This window comes from Epinephelus moara, chromosome 5 (genome assembly GCF_006386435.1).
Source record: "Epinephelus moara isolate mb chromosome 5, YSFRI_EMoa_1.0, whole genome shotgun sequence".
Lineage (NCBI taxonomy): Eukaryota > Metazoa > Chordata > Actinopteri > Perciformes > Serranidae > Epinephelus > Epinephelus moara.
The window spans coordinates 37,255,915-37,273,429 of NC_065510.1; the positions used below are offsets into that span (position 1 = coordinate 37,255,915).

At 41.4% G+C, this 17,515-nt stretch overlaps 1 protein-coding gene across 1 annotated transcript in view; it reads right to left on the minus strand.

Annotated features, from left to right (window-relative positions):
• The window catches only part of LOC126390894 (uncharacterized), a 16,679-nt gene extending 5,575 nt beyond the window's left edge, over positions 1-11,104 (minus strand). Inside the window, exons 1-12 of the mRNA XM_050045395.1 lie at positions 10,765-11,104; positions 9,866-10,024; positions 9,056-9,174; positions 8,791-8,974; positions 6,377-6,489; positions 4,890-6,294; positions 3,920-4,044; positions 1,849-2,107; positions 1,455-1,582; positions 1,258-1,354; positions 1,015-1,137; positions 564-736 (exon numbers count right to left, since the gene is read on the minus strand). Coding sequence (XP_049901352.1) covers positions 564-736; positions 1,015-1,137; positions 1,258-1,354; positions 1,455-1,582; positions 1,849-2,107; positions 3,920-4,044; positions 4,890-6,294; positions 6,377-6,489; positions 8,791-8,974; positions 9,056-9,174; positions 9,866-10,024; positions 10,765-11,104 — 3,225 coding nt within the window. The remainder of the gene's footprint in view (positions 1-563; positions 737-1,014; positions 1,138-1,257; positions 1,355-1,454; positions 1,583-1,848; positions 2,108-3,919; positions 4,045-4,889; positions 6,295-6,376; positions 6,490-8,790; positions 8,975-9,055; positions 9,175-9,865; positions 10,025-10,764) is intronic.
• Between the last annotated feature and the right edge of the window lie 6,411 nt (positions 11,105-17,515).

Sequence of the window (17,515 nt, forward strand, 5' to 3'; positions counted from 1 at the left end):
GAGCTATAGCAGCACGGCAAGCAGCGTTAGCAGTGTCCCAGTACATAGCATTAGCAGCCGGCTCCTCCTCAGCTGTATCCCGGCAGCAGCGTTAGCAGCAGAGAAGCCGGACTTGCTCGAACGGTCCGCTGGAAAACCGAAGATCAAGGACGCGGCGACGCAGCCCTGCCACAGCAGCCGCCCATGGGCAAACAAATCAGTCTCCAGCGTGCCGCTGTCCAGCAACCTCGAATCTGTAGGGGAGGGGGGACAGACACGACTCGCGGCAGTATTTTGAATTTGAGTGCAGTAACCATTTTGGCCACATTCTTACATACAGCGCCTTTAAATAAATCCATGTATGGGAAACAGTGGGTTACAATATGAAGCCCCGTCTGTGGTGGGAGGGACATAGGACATATGAATTCTGCAGTTGTTGTTTTTTTCCCGCTTTACCACATTTCTGCTGACTCCAGCTTTTACGGCAGTTAGGAAACACAGGAAATACTCACATAATCAGTGCATTGTTTAATTTGGCATAATAACTAATATTTTGGGAAACATGTCCATTCATTAAATTTTACCAATCTGTGTGTCCCACAGCCATCCATCGGGATCTTGAACAAGGCGTAGTCAGACGTCACTCTCTGAGGTTTGCAGGTGGAGTTGCCGGCAGCGACAAGCAGAGCAGGGTTAAGAGGGGGGTCTGTGAGGGAGGCTGGCACGGAGAAGACAAAGTGGCGGTCGATAGTGCACTCTGGAGGAGGACACAAACACGCACACGCAGTTATGTAAAGGTCAGATTAACAAAAGGTCAGAAATCTCAGGAGGCAATTGATAATGAGACCCAAGGTATCTTATACCCTTTTCCCGTTCTGTGTCACTGCCAGCTTGAATCATGCTATGCTGGCCCTCAATGTGCCTCTTCACACACATCCAGCAGCTGTAGCGCTTATATTTCCATACCCAAAACAGTTCAACTGTACTCAGCTAAGTGGCGTGAAAATGCCAGTGGGAATGCAAACTGCAGCTCACCATCCATGGGGTAGTAGCAGGCAGGGGGGTGCTTGATAAAGCAGCAGCCCATAGAGAGACACTGTGGCTGGGATAGAGAGCCGCGTCCGCAGGGGAGACGCTGTTCGCTGGGAAGGTTGCACTCTAAGGGACAGCACGACAAATGTCAGCCGCATCAGTTAAAATAACTCTGAATGGCCGGGAGAAAACACCCTTTGGCAAATTGAATAGCCTTTCAGAGGTGTAAACATAAAAACCATTTACCTTGTCCAGGCCCTGGGACGACAACTGGACAAGAAAACTGAGCCTCCTGTCTCCCATTTGCTGTCATGAAGATGACAACGATGATGTACATTTTACCCTTTTAGAGAAAAATGTTTATACAAGAGTTAATGGGTACAGCAAATGGTCAATTATACAAAAGGTCATGTGCTCAGTGTGAAATCTGAGTCAATACTTGCCTGCACACTCATGTGGCAGCGTGAGTGTAACTGGAGACTCAAGCGGATTTTGCCATCTTTGCCTTTTCTTGCAGAATACCCACAGTGCTTTGGGGCATCCTGGAGGTTCATTTTGTTCCCTTTTATGTCTGAAAAAAGTACATGTAGAAACATACAATAACCTATTTTTGTGTAGACTTTAAATGGCACAATTATAGCCCTCAGCATGGCAAGGCACAGAGCGTAAGTGCAGCCCAGTCAAAACAAAAACCAAGCCTACCTTTCCCCCACCCCCATTCCACTGTACACCAGAGAGGCCCCCCTGAACCCTGCTAAAATTCAACTCATGCAGAGCTGATGGCAACCATATGCACCTGGAACATACACACCAACATACACGAGCACACACACACACCTTTAACAACAATTCCAGAGATGGGACCAGAGGCGAGCTCCACGATCATCTGATCGGAGGAGCAGATGACTCTAGGCTTTGGGACAACAGGCGGGTTGGCATTGCCCTTGGTGGTACTGGGTGGAGTAGGGGGCACAGATGGGGTAACTGGTGCAGAAGTTTCAGGAGTCATTTGATACGAACATTGCAGGTCCAGAATCCTATACTGCGCCATGGAAAGGTCCCAAAATCTCAGAGGTAAGGAAATGGTCGTGGGAGTCTGAAGAGAACGAGAGATCAATAAAGTCAGTATGAACCACCACGCATGGTTTCCAACTGAGCTGCTTAAAAATAGAGACTGCAAAAAAACAGAGTTCTCACCAGTTGGGTTACACAGAACATAAAAAAACTCCACCCAGAACACATGCATGCAGAGCAAATGCAGCATTGAGTCCATATGGGATTAATCGTAAATATGAGCTGGTGACTGAGAAAAACTGCTCCTCTGTTCTATATACAAGCAGGAGGGTGTCAAAAATCACTACAATCCAAGTGGTGCAAACCACCAGTATTGTAAATCCAGTATATTTTGTTCTTTGTGGTGAAACTGTATTGCATTAATGCATATTGAATATTTAATTACAGATTTAAGAAACACCTTAGTAAAATGGAAGGAATCTGTGTCTGTCAGTCCTTCAATTTTCTCAACAACCATTCCATCTAATCGACTCACACTTGGTGGGTGAATTGCAAAGAACCCAATGAAGTGTAGTGACAACTGCGAGCTCTTCAAATCTATAGTACATATCCATTAGTAGTGCTTCATGTACACACTGTGTAGTGTATTGAGAGGGGACCCCTATTATTTGTAGCCTCTTTTACACTGCCTCTTCAAGGCCGGAAATTTAACACCGTTATGTGGCCTCACTGTCCTGTATAAAAGGTACAATCATGGAATGGGGGAACAGAGCTGTCTCACCTTTGAGCTGCCATCAGATGTCGTCAACAGTGCCAGAACAATGCCTGTATTAACGGAACAGCCGGCAGGTGTGACGTTTTTGATGATGTGTTATGCATGCGATCCAACGCGGGAGATTTAAAAAGTACCTGGTAGCAGCTAGCAGCTAACTCAAAGAAGAAAAAACAGCGGCCGAAAATGTCCAGGAAAATAGTGAGGTCCAGGAGCTCCTTAGCCTCTGAGCAGAGGACGAAATCAGCCACCATATAACAGAGGCAGTAAATGGTTGTTAATGCCATGTTTTGCCATTGCTTTATTGAGAAAGCTTTGCCGTCACATGTGTTACATGTCACACTAGAGGCCGACGCTGTTGTGTTACATGTCATGCCTGTCACACCTCTTTTGATTCTGCAATGCCGGCATGCTGTCTAAAATCACACACTGAAACAACACGATGCCGCCGTCATTTGGTTCTGTGTGAAAATGGAAAGTGGGCATGAAGAGGGGACCTTGTGGCAGCATTATAGTGCAATCTCTGTGTAAAGGGGTTTGTTACACTGCTGAACGTCATGCTGTGTACAGCTCACTCACCGTCGCTCAGTATAGTACACTCGGCACCAGTTGAAGGAAGAGAGATTGGAGAGTTTACATGCTTACATTGTAATTATTATAGTACTGATTAGCTGCTGTAATTACAGGTCTACCGATATTGACAATGTGCATGTTTTTTTACATGGACCAAACTCCCTAAACTTCAGTACTCAGACCCTCATCAAAGGGCAGACACATTGTCAATAAAGTGATTACACATGACAGATAAGGTCCAGGATTCTGTCTTTTCCTTCCAAGTCAAGAGCTTTTGATCATACACACCTGTCACCCAGACTTCATGGTGTCCAAGAACCTCTATGTTACTGTATATCGTGATTTAAAAGGCTTACACAACGCAATTTCATGGGGGCTTTAAATTTAAATGAGTGTTCCAACAAGTTCAACCAGTCATCAGATAAATAAACTACGTCAAAGAGATACAATCTCATAATTTCTTTACAAACAGGGGCACTAGTAAAATAGAGCAATTACATAAAGATGACACATTTGCAGGCAGTGACGAGGCATTATTGAAGTTCTCACCCGTCGTTGGCTGTGGCAGGCAGGCAGAGGAGAGTGAAGAATTACCCCAGAGCCCTCAGCCATCTGCAGCATGTACCCACACAGTGGAGATACAGCGGAGACAAACAGCCATGTCTTCATTTGGTCTGATGTTAGAAACAAGGATTGTTAGATCTTCGATATCATTAAAAGAATCAATACTCTTCAATTTTAGAAGTAAAAATAGATCTAGGTACACTGATGGTGTGTCTCTGAGACAATTACCATATTGTGGATATCAGTACTGTTCTTCATCTGGGACCGGCAACAATATACTGTTTAAACATTAATGCACTTTTACTTTAAGATGGATAAAGTAAAATTAAAAGAACCAACAAGTAAAATAGTCATCATCAGAACTTCTAGGTTCTGAGTTTGCAATTAGGAGTCTGTTAAAAGACAAAATACAGTTTACACTGAGGAATTAAAACAGTTTCTACACTTCATTACAGAATACAAATGTATAAAAATATGTATATGCACACTACACTGTTTTCAAGCAGGAAAAATGGCTCTCTGGTCAACATTCTCAAACTACAGCTAAACAGTACACTAAAATATGTTTCTGAAAACATCTGAGGCAAGTAAAAGGCAATGCAGTAACAGAGTCCTGATTCATATTTGATCAGCGCTGCTTAGGTTGACAATTTTGCCTGAATTTTGTGGGTTTGGCAAGTTGCATTGGACGGAGTGGAGACCAGTGATGCTGCTATGTCAATCATCTGAACAAACCTGCCCCACATTAGATGGTTGTGATTGGCCTTCCCAAGATCTGGCTGGGTTGAAAACTGTTTGAATGGGAGGGGAACCAGACACATCTGGCAGAGCAAACAAAACCGGAGCTCACAGATTTGTCTGTTTCCCAGGCTAGATATTTGTCTCTCTTTGAAGAACGTGAAAAGCCACACTTCTTACTAACACAAAGAGCTCTTATGTTTACACAAACACTGACCTCTGACCTGGATGGAGTCTGGGTGAGCAAAAGGCAGAAAGACAACCATCTTCCCCTTCAGACACTGGAGATAGGGGACCTGTGGAGTGGGTCCAGCTGTGGTGGTAGAAACGGTGGTGGCAGGAGTTGTGGTAGTGGTGGTGGTTGAAGGCTTTGTGGGGGTCACTGGTGGTTGAGTCTCTGGATACTGGGGCATAGGAGGGTAAGGTGGAGGGTAGTGTGGCGGGTAAAGAGGATGATAATAGGAATAATAGTGGTAATAGGGATGAGGGTAGTGGCTACAAATGGTGTGAGTGTATGGGGGGCAGGCGGCTTGTGGAGTCACTGGTTCCTGAGTTTCGTGAGGAATAACTTGAGCTTTCTTTTTGGCAGGCGGTGGAGGTGTGGGCGGTGAGAAGTAAATGGGTCTTTGGGGATGAACGTGGCCAATGGGATGGCTGGGACTGTCAGGCTGTTTGGGAACCACTGACTTGGTGGTAGTTGTGGTGGTAGGAGGTGGAGGAGAGGGAGATGGAGCAATACCAGGATGAGTAAGAAGTGAAGTGGAAGCAGGCTGCACCCCAAGGCCAGGGTAGGGCCATTCATAGTGAGAAGCAGGGGGATAAAATGGACCACCTATGTACTGTGGACCTATAGGTTGTTTTGGTGGAGAGGGAGGAAGTGACGGTGGGCTGGGAGGGAGAGGAGCAGGTGCTTGAGTCACTGGTACTGCAGCTGGTACAGGATAGTAAGGCATCTGAAAATAATACTGAGAGTAATAAGGATTTGCTGGAGGTTTGGGTGGGTGGGTAGCTGGAGAAATAGTAGTGGTAGTAGTACTTTTTGTAGCAGAGGTTGGAGCTGGTGTCACTGCAGGGTAGTAGAAAGGCACATAAGGGTAATAGACACCAGATGCATGTTGTGAAGGGCCAACAGGCAATTTAGGAACTTGATAGAGAGAACTTTCCTGCACTACGTTAAGATCTGGGTTGGATGTAGCTTGTAGCAGTGCTGGAGGCTGGTAAGGAGAGGAAGGGTATTTTTGGTGCTCTTCAGGAGAAGAGGGCAGCTTGCCAGGCCCTGTGGGGTAGAGGAACCCCTGGAGCTGCTGGGGCTGGGTCCCAGGAGGACTGCCAGGAGTGGGTCGAGGTGGGCGGGCAGGTTGTGGGCCAGGAGGGTAGACCTGGGGAAGCTGGAGTCCAGGATAAGGGTAGTGGGGGTAGTCAGGAACCTGAGCAATATGCTCCTGAGTTGGAGGTTGAGGTGGGGGAGGAGGAGGGGAGGTGGGTGCAGGATCTGGGACAGAGGGGATCTGAGGGTCAACTGGTGACGAAGGAGGAGAGGGGACGTAGGGGAACTGAGGATTGGCTGGACAGGAGAGGATGTATTCCTGATCATCTGATATATAATGGAGGTGAAAACCGTCCTGAAAAGAAGCCCAACATAAAATTATTATTGGTACAAGCCAGCAGCCCACCACAGTAAGCCATTCAAGTTTAATAACTTACTCTGCTAGTGATACAAGGAGCACCGTAGGAGATGAAGAAGGCAAGTTCCCCAGAATGGGAGGGGACACGGTATGCACACTCTTCGGATACAAACTGAGCCCAGCCTCCATTCACTGTGAAGAGGTTTGCACATGTTTTTGTAGTCAGTCTTATACAGTTGATAATGGTCCTGATTCAGAGTTGAAGAGAATACCGAGGTAGCCTATCTATTTCAGGGAGTTTACATTATGCAGTTGAAAAACACATTTTTAGACCCTTTTTTTTTTTAAGACTCAGGATGTTTAAATTTCACAATTTTTAGGCCAACAAAATAAATAATTAAAGGATCAGGATCATGTTAGGAAATAAAACAGTGACAATTTGTTTTACCAGTCCATAATTTCCTAGGTGGTGCTCTGGAAAGAACTGTATACTACTAATTACAGGGAAATTGTTTATATTTTAGTTTAATGTTTTAGTAAACAACTCAATAAAACTTGCAGACAATATAATGTCTCTACTAAGTGAATAAATAAAACATAAAATGTCAAATATTTATATATATTTTATACATTGTACTGTACATTTGTGTATAGATGCATACAAATAATGTATATTACATAGCTGTAATTATTTCCTGTAATATGCTGCCCAGAGAATGACACTTTTAAATACAAGTTAGGATGACATCCACTCTGTACTGCAGTTAAAAAGAGAATAATGGACTACTGGGGGAGGCTGATAGAGGGTAAAGAAACCCTCTATCACCTCTGACACACACAAAAGCTGGTTAAAACTAACTGTTGAACAGAGGCTAAAAGATCAGTTTATACAAAAGTGGCAAAGTGAGCTCAGAAGTATGACATCATGTGATATATATGCCAAAATCAAACAAGAGTTTAAACTGGAGAGGTATTTGTTGCATGAAAACCAAAAGTACAGACAGGTTATTTGTAATTTTAGAGAAAACAACACCAGAATTAATAAGGTCACTGGAAGATATAAAGGGCTGGACAGAAACCAGAGAATCTGCAACCTCTGTGATGATAATTGTGCGGGAGATGACTATCATATTTTGTTTGAATGTCAGAATGTAAGTTTAATGACTTACAGAGAAATGTGTTTGCCAAAGTATTATATAAACCGTGTATGTTTAAATTAATTTTGTTATTGTGGTCAGATAAGCCAAAAGTAATTAAACTGGGTGCTTTTTTGAAGAATGTCCTTCCTTTGTTTATGTAATATCTGTGTTTCTTTAGCCACGCTGTGTGCCATAGTTTGCTATCATATGTAATGTTTATGTTTCACATTCTTTTGCAAATTATGCACTGTATCCTTTTAATTGTTTTATATGTGTAAATAAAGACACAAACAAACGATCCTGAAAAACCTCTGGAAAACCACAACAAATTAACACACCTATTCAACACAATTAACTAATCTATTAACTCATCAATAACTAAATAACAGCTTCACAGCTTCAGTACACATAGTGTCAGATTACACACTTTATTTCTTTCCAGGAAATGTCTTTAAAATGTCTTAGGAAATTGCTGACCCTTCATGTTTTTTTTCCATGATAAAGATCTAAGTGCTGTTTCAAAGCCCTCTCCATGTTGCCAGGAATATAATTCTGGTGGGAATATACTGCATACAGATAGATAATGACCCTTTACATATTCCCTCATTTTGTTGGCCTCATCATAGTCACATTTAAATACTCTGATTCTAAATACACAGCGTTAAAAGATACCGTTATAAATCTTACAAAAAATTACAATGTATCAGTGTAGAAACTGATAACAGCAGAATGTTAACTCTATCCCTCGTCTGATTTAAATCTAGATTTTAAGTACTGTTCAGCTTAACTTGGATTTCCAAATACAAAATATATTATGAACAAATTAATTAAAAGGTCCTGTATGTGACATTCAGAGCATTAACACAGCAAACCACTATTTGCTATTTAAAGAAACACTGAAGTGAAGGCGTCCTGAGCAGAGAATGAAGTCACGCTCCCTCTGTAATCTGAGTTTGTCTGTGGTTTGTTTTGGTAAACCGGTCCGGCCATGGTGTTCATGTTTGTATCCCCCCGGCTAAATAATAACTGCTGCTTTGCACTGTGGTCATATGGTGGTTACGGCTAATATCATTGCTGAAGCTTAGTGCCCATCCTTCAGTTTTGCCCACTGGCTCTGTCAGCACTTTTGTCATTGTTAAGTGTTGTTTATGGAGGTGGCACCATTCTAGCTGCCAGCTCAGCCTCCTCCATGTTGGAACTGTGTCCAGACAACTCATTTGCTCCGAATTTCACATTGAGTTGATTTATAAGATTCACACTGCACTCTACATGGATTCTTTTATACTAAAGATATATAGTACAAATGATTTCAGAAAAAAAACTCAGCATTAATCCCCATTTAAAACAAACATACCTACGACTCCTAGTATTTGTATATCCTGCTCCTGCCCTGGTATCTGCACTGCCATGCCATAGGGGGAGCAGAAGACTGAGGGGGCAGAGTGGGAGAGAGAGGGGACAGGAGTGGGCAGCTGCACCGGGCAGGAGAGCTTCAGTGGGCTGCCCCACCACAACAGGGGCAGCACATAACTTCCATTCTGACAGAAAGAAAAACAAAGGGGTGATGAACACAAGAATAACTACTGGTGGAGATATAATGCAGGTGCTGCGGCTGATACCTCCTGTGTAATGTAACAGGCATCATAAGGCACCATCATCTCAAGGTCACTCCATGACGTCCTCACTGAGTAACCACAGTATGGAGGTAACTGGAACAGGGAGATGGGAGAGGCTCCCTCTGTCAAGAGAAAATGATGAACAGCTAATCTTGGCTGTGAAATCACTGGATGATTAACTGATCCACAGGAAATTAACTAACAATTCTGATACCTGATTAATGGGGTAAGCACATTAAGCTTAAATACAAAAAAATCAATATTAATATTTGAGCTTCTTAAGTATGAGGAATGTTTTATTTCTAAGTTTTAGATCACTATATTTTGAGTTTTAGATCGTTAGTTGCAGAAAAGTAGCAATTTCGAGGACTTTTATCTTGTGCTCCAGGAAATTTTGACAGGCAGTTCTAATTTTCTGCCATTTTACAGCATAAACAAACAATTAATTGAGAGAAAAATCAAAATCAAAATAAGGGCTACTTGCAGCCCTAGCTAATCTAAAAATCAATAGTACACTTCAGGTTTCCAACCCAAAGTCTTTAATGTCATGCAAATTTTAAATTACCTGTATAAAACCTGACACTGCTGCTGTAATCATTCCTGCAGCATCAAACAGGTGGCAAATACAGACTCTGTAAATTTGCATTTACTCTCCTTTGTTACGTGAAATAAAAGCCTCTAGTTTCTGCACTGAAACTGTGTGCCCCTCATTTGTCTTCAATACATCCTCTGCAACAAGCCTGACCCACAACACCGAAACAGCACCAGTCCAAACACTGCTGCTACCTATATAAATAGTATCATGCGTCTTACCTCTGTCCACTAACAGGTGTGCAAGTCCTTCTCCAGAGGCAGTGAAGGTCATGACTCTATCATCACACTGCACCAAGGGCCTCATTGCCAGCCACTCAGAGAAATGTGGACTGGAGTCAGATGATGGGCCCATAACCATCCCCTGGACTCCATGAAAACCTAAAGGATATATAACAGTTAACAATAGGGACCAGGTTGGTTTAACCTTTATCTCTATAAACTCTTATCTGCATTCCGAAAGGCGATGAGTTTAGAGATTGATTTACCCTGTACTTCTCCATGTCAAATCACCCGTGCACAGTGGTGAAGGATGTATTTAAAACACTTACTCAAATAAAAAGAGAAATGCCACAGTATAAAAATACTCTATAAGAAGTAGATGTCCAGCAGTCAAAATGTACAAGCACAGAGACGGTGTTAATATGCAAGCACTAGCAGTATAATGTAGCTGGTCAAGGTGGAGCTGATTTTAACTACTTCATGTAATTTTCATAGTTTAATCTGTAACAATGGATCATGTTTTATAAACTGATCATATGTTTTCTTAAAATCGTGATTTGCAAAGTAACTTATAACCAAAGCTCTTAATTAAATGTTAAGAGTAACTACGTAAGTAAGTTAAGTACAGCATGACTAAACGTAACTAGTTACTTTCCACTACTGTGACTGCCAATTACTCCACCGATTGAACACTGCAAGCCTCGAACATTTAAATTGACGCAACAGAAACATATATTATATATATTTGTATANAACTTAAACCAACTCAGACTCAAGTGACATCATTCGAGGTCATTTATCAGCTTTCCCGCAGCTCCCTCTGGAGCTTTGAAGCTTTGAACACCTTTTTTAATATGCAGTGGTCAAACACCTGTACATAAAGTTAAACTAACTCTAACCTGTAAAATCTGCTTGATATCCATCCTCAGAGTCTGGAGCCGAGGACCCTGGTTCCGGGCTAATATGACCAGCCGTCCAGGACAAGCGGTTAAAGTCAACGTTACCGTCAGTGTCAGGTGTCGGTGTAGTGATATACGGGAGCGGCTCTCCGGGGAAAGCAGCAGATTGAGGCCGAAGCTCCGCGAGACCCGGCGGGTTGGATCTGCGCTGATGTGGCTGCAGTGAGTCGTCGTCTTGCTTAATCCTCTCCCAAATGGTGGCGTTTGACTCTTGAAGTTGGTCAGCAGTGAAAACTTCCTCCCACTGTCCTAAACTTACCAAATGACTAACTTGAAACATGTGAAAATAGACAGCTGCAATAAATAAAATCGAAATTATTTTATCTTTTCTTTGTTTGCAAGACATCGCTGGGTTGTTGATGCTTTTTGCTCATGTGCGCACAGAGGCGTCACCTGCACATGAGGGCGATCAATTAAGAGTCATCAACAATGGACCAATGAAAAAGTTACACAGGTGGGAAGGCTCAATAAGAAATGTTATAACCTTAGCCCAGCGGTGGAACAAGAATTCAGATCAGTATTCTCTGTCTAAAAAGTAGAGGTACTAATACAGAAAAATGTGACTTTTACAATATCATATATTATATCTTTAGATTATTATGACTCATGCACCGATGTAAAAGCAGGGTTTAACTGTTGTAGATTGTTGAGGAACCATTAACTAATTCTTTTTTTCATTATGGATTAATCAGATGATTATTTTCTTCATTAATTGGATGATTGTTTTTTAAAAATGGTGAGAACTGTAAGAAATGTCTCAATTACCTAGAGCCCAATTAACAATGCTGGTTTTGTTCAACCAGCAGTCCAAACCCTTAACATTATTAAAATAATTAAATTGTTGAAATAATTAAAGGAAAAAGCTGCAAGTCTTCACATTTTTGAATGAAAAATAACTTGATTATCAGAGTAGTTGCCAATTAATTTTCTGATATCTATGAAAAAAAAAAAATCAGAATTTTCAAAATAACTAGCAACTACAGCTGTCAAATAGAAGGGCCAGTAGAAGTGGAGTAAAAAGTACAATATTTCCCATAATAAAATACAAACAACATTTTATTGAAAACCAGCAGCCAATACTGAATCTGTTCTCTTTCATTCACAGACAGTCTCCATTTGGTATTTTCCAATTCAGTGAGAAGAGGTAAGAAGACCCCTGATGGTCCTTGGCATCTTGAAGAGTGAGTGGTTTTGTGCAAGGTGAAGGTGGCAGCTTGGACACAAAGTCTTAGATCAGTGGTTCCCAACCTTTTTAGCCTGTGGCCCTTAAACAAAGCAATGTCTACAACCCCTCATCATATCTATCAATTCTGACTTGTGAATATTTCAACCAAAGAGTGAATCATTTTTCAAGGTTCTGATGAAATATCAAGTAGTTCGCCTGCAAAAAAGATTAGAGGAAAGTCTGAGAAAATAAGCATATATTTGCCAAGAGGAAGAAACATTTTTCTTCCTCTGTTAAACATCTTGCGCACCTCAGATTTATCTTACAACCACATGTGGTGTCCCCCCAGGTTGGGAACCACTGTCCTACGTCATAGTTTGAATGAAGAAAAAAATTGGCGGTTTAAGACCAACATGAGAAGTGAAAGGATAGATCTGCAGGTATGAGTCATGAGGTGGAGTTTCTTGGGTATTGTGTCACAGCAGATTTGCAATAGGCTGCATCAGGATGGACCAGCTTTAAGTCTTCATGTCCCGAGGCAACAAGAGTCTCTGGAATTACTCTGGAATAAACCCTGCGGTGACGGCTGTGGTAATTGATTGGATGTTATGAGGATATGCTGCGACAGCTCAAAAACAATCGAGCAGAGTTGGGAGCTGGGAATTGTACACCAAAGGGATTTGTATTGGGAAAATGTGTGCTGTGTAACAACTTCAGAACATAGGCTAGTTGCTGCTGGGTCATCCTTATGTTCCCAGATTCCTATGTTCTCAAGGGCCTAGTCTAGCCTAGTATTGAGTTTTGAGCAGGTGTCTCTTGATATAAGGCAACATTATCAGAGATTGGTAAGGGCTAGCTTCACAGTTATAACGGCACAAAAAAGGGAGATTGACATTTCAAATGCTGAATGAAACAGCTCTTAGCCACTGGGAGATATATGTCAAGAAAAATGCCTTGTCCACAAATTTGGGGGCGTAGGTTTTAAAGAGTATAACATCAGTAAGCTTTAGGTGGGTGATTTAAACATATTGACCCAAGGAAACATCCATTGAACATTTGATAATGGGCAAAAGCATTGCTGACACCATATATCCCTTTGAAAGGTCTTCATGTGTCATAGAGGATATCCAGCAGGAGAACATGGGACCCTGAGAGCATTGATTGATTCCTGTTACTGCTTGTGGCCTCTGCGGGACTAATAGTGTAGGCTGCAGCTCATGGATGTATAAAGAAAGCTGGATAGAGAGTTGGAGGTGGGACCCAGTTCATTCCTATTTAAGTTGCTCAGTGGCACATGAAACCACATAGAATTACCTGAATGATCAGCACTGCATCCATATCACTCGACTACTTCCAGCTTTTCATATGTTATCGGACCAAATGGATCAAAGTGTGATAGTAAAGTCATTTAGCATGAGTTGCAACATTAAATAAAGTGTATCCACTAATATACATGCTTCTCTTTCACAACGTAAGTCTATTGGAAAGAATTCTTTTTGGGACCCATGGCATTTCGTGATGGACTTGGAAGTTGTGATCCCACTGTTTGGCCATGACAAAAATTGGCTACAAAGCCTGGTGCACTTCCTTGGGGCCTGGTACGACCATGATAGTGGCTTTGTGAAGTAGTTCTTTGAGCTAAATGCTATCATCAGCATGCTAACATACTCGCAATGACAATGCTAACATCCTGATGCTAAACAGGTAAAATTTTTGCTGTTCACCATCTTAGTGTATCATTTTAGCATGCTAACATTCATTGATTAGTGCTAAACACACAACATACAGCTGAGGCTGATGGGAATCTTGTTCGATTTGCAGGTAATTAGTTATAAACCAAAGTAATGGACCAACTGAAATTTAGACCAGATGGTGGCGCTAGATGAAAGTGAAGGATGGCCAAAGTTATCAGGATAAATTCTCAGCAAAACATGAATATCTGTACAAAATCTCATAGCAATTCATTAGGTAGTTGTGCATATTTAAGTCGGGAGCAAAATGGTCGACCATCTGACAGACTTACATAACCATTCCACCAGTATGGTGAAAAATGTATGGAAAAATGTAACAGAAGCTTCTTTATAAGTGAGGTGTGAAAACTCTGATTTTCACTTTACAGCCTGTTGAAATGTTAAAGTGGATAAGTAATTCCTTTAAGGTTTGGTATAAACTCTGCAGGCAAAACACAACAAACACAACAGCCAAAGTGAGAAATGAGATTATTGTCAGCATTTGTTCCTGAAAGATTTCACTATTTTAAATCAGGTCTTTTCAGGAGCAGCTACTTCTCTGTTGTGTCTTTCCAATGGACACCCACCGCACAATAAATGTTAGATTTTACTTTCTGCAGAGGCCCACATGTTGTGACGGGAATAGAAAACTCCAGTGACTCAGATCTGGTGTACGAGGAGAACCAGCCCTGCTAAGCACCCACTCACCATTCACTGTGAGGATATGACAAACCATCAGGGGTCAGATATAATGGTTTCAATTTTGACTTCTATTCAGAGTTACTGCCAGGAAAAAATACTTCCCCCTGTCCATTCCTGCACCCCATGACAATAATGCAGCGCTTACAATGATTTTCATCTCAGCAACAACATAATACAAACAGAGACTTACACTAATGGCTCCATCAGCACCCAGCCAGTGTTGCACAAAGTTATGTCACACAGAGAACTTGGGAGAAATGTATTCACTCTGAAAGAGATATTTGATTCAGTAGGTCTGATCCAAAGATGCTAGACTTTAGCAAAACCTAGCCCCAGTTTGGGTCTCTCGTTTTTTACAGCATCATTACATTCAAGACACAAAGCTAAGCATCCAATTTTCTAAAAAAAAATATTATTGGGCAGTCTGTTAAACAACATTTATTGCTGTCCTTAAAGTATTACCAGAATTCCCCAAACATTATTTTGACAAAATTGGAGTGAACCCCCCATAATAAATCCATAATAAAAGTAATCATTATTTGCAACCCTATATAAAGTAATTAAACCTGGCTCCAAATGCTGCTTACACATAGAACCTGTTTACCCTTGATATTAAAGAAATACTTCACCCACAAAATGACCATTTTTATATCAATCGGTAGTGCCGTGTTACCTTACATTCATGAAGAAAACGTATATTTTTCCCACGCCTCCATAGAAAATGGCGAACATATTGATTTATTGATTAATTGGGGACCATGTTTAACAACAGCAAAACTATATCAAACCATCTGTTCACAAACTCTATCACAAACTCATGCAGTATAATCCAAGTCTCATTTATCCAGTCATATATTCAGTACTTCTCAAACACATGCATTTTCACTAAAAACCCTTAGTACTGGAGTCTGGCTTTAAAGAGAGCATAGATAAGTTTCACTTTCAGTTCAGTTTTAAATAGGGTTTTGGTTTTACCTGAGGGGAGGGGAGGATGGAAGAATTGTCGGTCGATATGGTGAAACTGTGGGCTTTGGCTAGAGTGGATTTAGTGCAGATTAGTAACATTTCTGTTTTATCACTGTTTAATTTGAGGAAATTGCATGTGAACCAGGACTTTATTTCATGAAGGCAATCAGTAAGGAATGAGGGAGGGAGGGTGGAATCAGGTTTGGAGGAGATGTAGAGCTGGGTGTCATCCACGTAGCAATGGAAATTAATGTGGTTTTTATGGAAAATGTGACCAAGGGGGAGTAAGTAGATGATGAATAGCAGGGCCCTAGGACACCTGTGGAGACTGGGAGGGGGTGTGAGGTAAATGATTAACAGGTTCAACAGATTTGGTGTTAGTTTTGTGGACTGTTAAATAACTGCTGCTGTGTTCAGTGTGTCAGTACACACTGACCAGGCATATGTTGAGCTGAACATTTGCTGCTGAGGGGAGAGGCTCCGGGGACAGTCATTCAGCGCTGCATCTGCTGGTGGCGGTTCATAAGCAACGATGTCTGTGGGGTAGGTGGTCCTTCAGTGTGGCCCAAGACTGGAAGAATGTGACCATATGTGGCCCAGACCTGAGCCACAACCATTGGATAGCCTTGAAGATGCATGAGGTGAGAGCTGTCCACTTTTGATCTGATCACCCAGAGCGCATGTTAATGTCAGGTGTAAACAGGGCCATAGATGCATCAGTATTAATAATCTAATAATGTCAATCAAAGGGGGACATTTTACTACATTTAGTACTTTTAATTTGATACTTTAAGTACATTTTGCTTTGATTATACCTACAAACTTTTACTTAAGCAACATTTTGAATGCCAAACTTTTCCTTGTAATGGAGTCGTTATATAGTGTGGTATTACTTGAGTAAAGGAGCTGAATACTTCTTCCACCACTGCTGTTACCTAATCCAAAACAAAGGTGGTACCTGGAATACTCAGTTTGTGCAACGTGAACCCTAATTTTATAAGTTATTGTCAGTTATATTGATAGCCACTGTATCATGTTTAGTTCCAATATTAGATATGTTCATGTTAATATTTTGCATGTGTTTTACAAAAAGAAAAAAGACACTATGTTCTGCCTGGGTTAGATAATACAACAGAAAGTTGAGGGAAAAGGTTCAAAAGAGTCTTTAAGAGATTCTGGAAATACCCTCAGAACAGCAGCAAGTGTTGTTAAATGATTTTCAAAGATTGTCTTGAGTCTCTAAAGGTTGTTCGATCCATTGATGATGCTCAACAAACAGGAGAGGGGAGCCTTCAGTGTAGATTCATGCCAAACCACAGAGAAAATACATTCCTCTTCCTGTTTTACCTCAATCACAGTATCTGTACATGCTGTACTTTCTCCGCTGTGTGCAGTGAGCTGTGTGGATGGACAGGGTATTTGATTAATGCCTCTGTATTATTTTACTGGCCACAGATGACCTGAGTGGGAGATATAATTCCTAATCCTGATACGTTTTCAGGTTACTGAGTGAATCTGTACTGTCAACAAATGAGGGAGTGGTCGTCAAAGAGCAAAGGAAGCAATTATGGTATCTATCTTCATCCCACCTTCAGCAGGATAAAGCAGCCATTGTAGTACTGGGATCAGGACTTCCTCAGTCCATGTGGTCTTCACTGAGAGACCACAGCCTGAGGGGAGATAAGAAAGAGACTGAGGCCTGCTAGGAAAAGAAAAAGACCTTATACATAAATGTTCTTTTACTGTTTTTACACACTGCTTCGTTGTCGAAATGAGACCCATAACTGCTCGGGCTTTCTCTCATCTCAGACTGGTGATAAAAGGCTTTACTAGATATGCACTGTCTGCCAAGTAATCCCCTAATAGCATGGTATCATTTGACTGCAGCAATAATAATACCTATTTGACAGTATCTGTGTAAAATATGACAGTTTGTGGTTTGTGTTTCTGGTGGCCACCATTAATAATGTAAGTTAACTTCATTGCTCACTCCTATCCCTTTGTGTTCAACAGAGGCTGGTGTACAGATGAAAAACGAATGTCTTATAGTCACCTTATGAGTTTATAAATGCCAGAAAAAGATTCCTACATGTATTATATGAAATATTTCCAATAGAAGATCAGACCA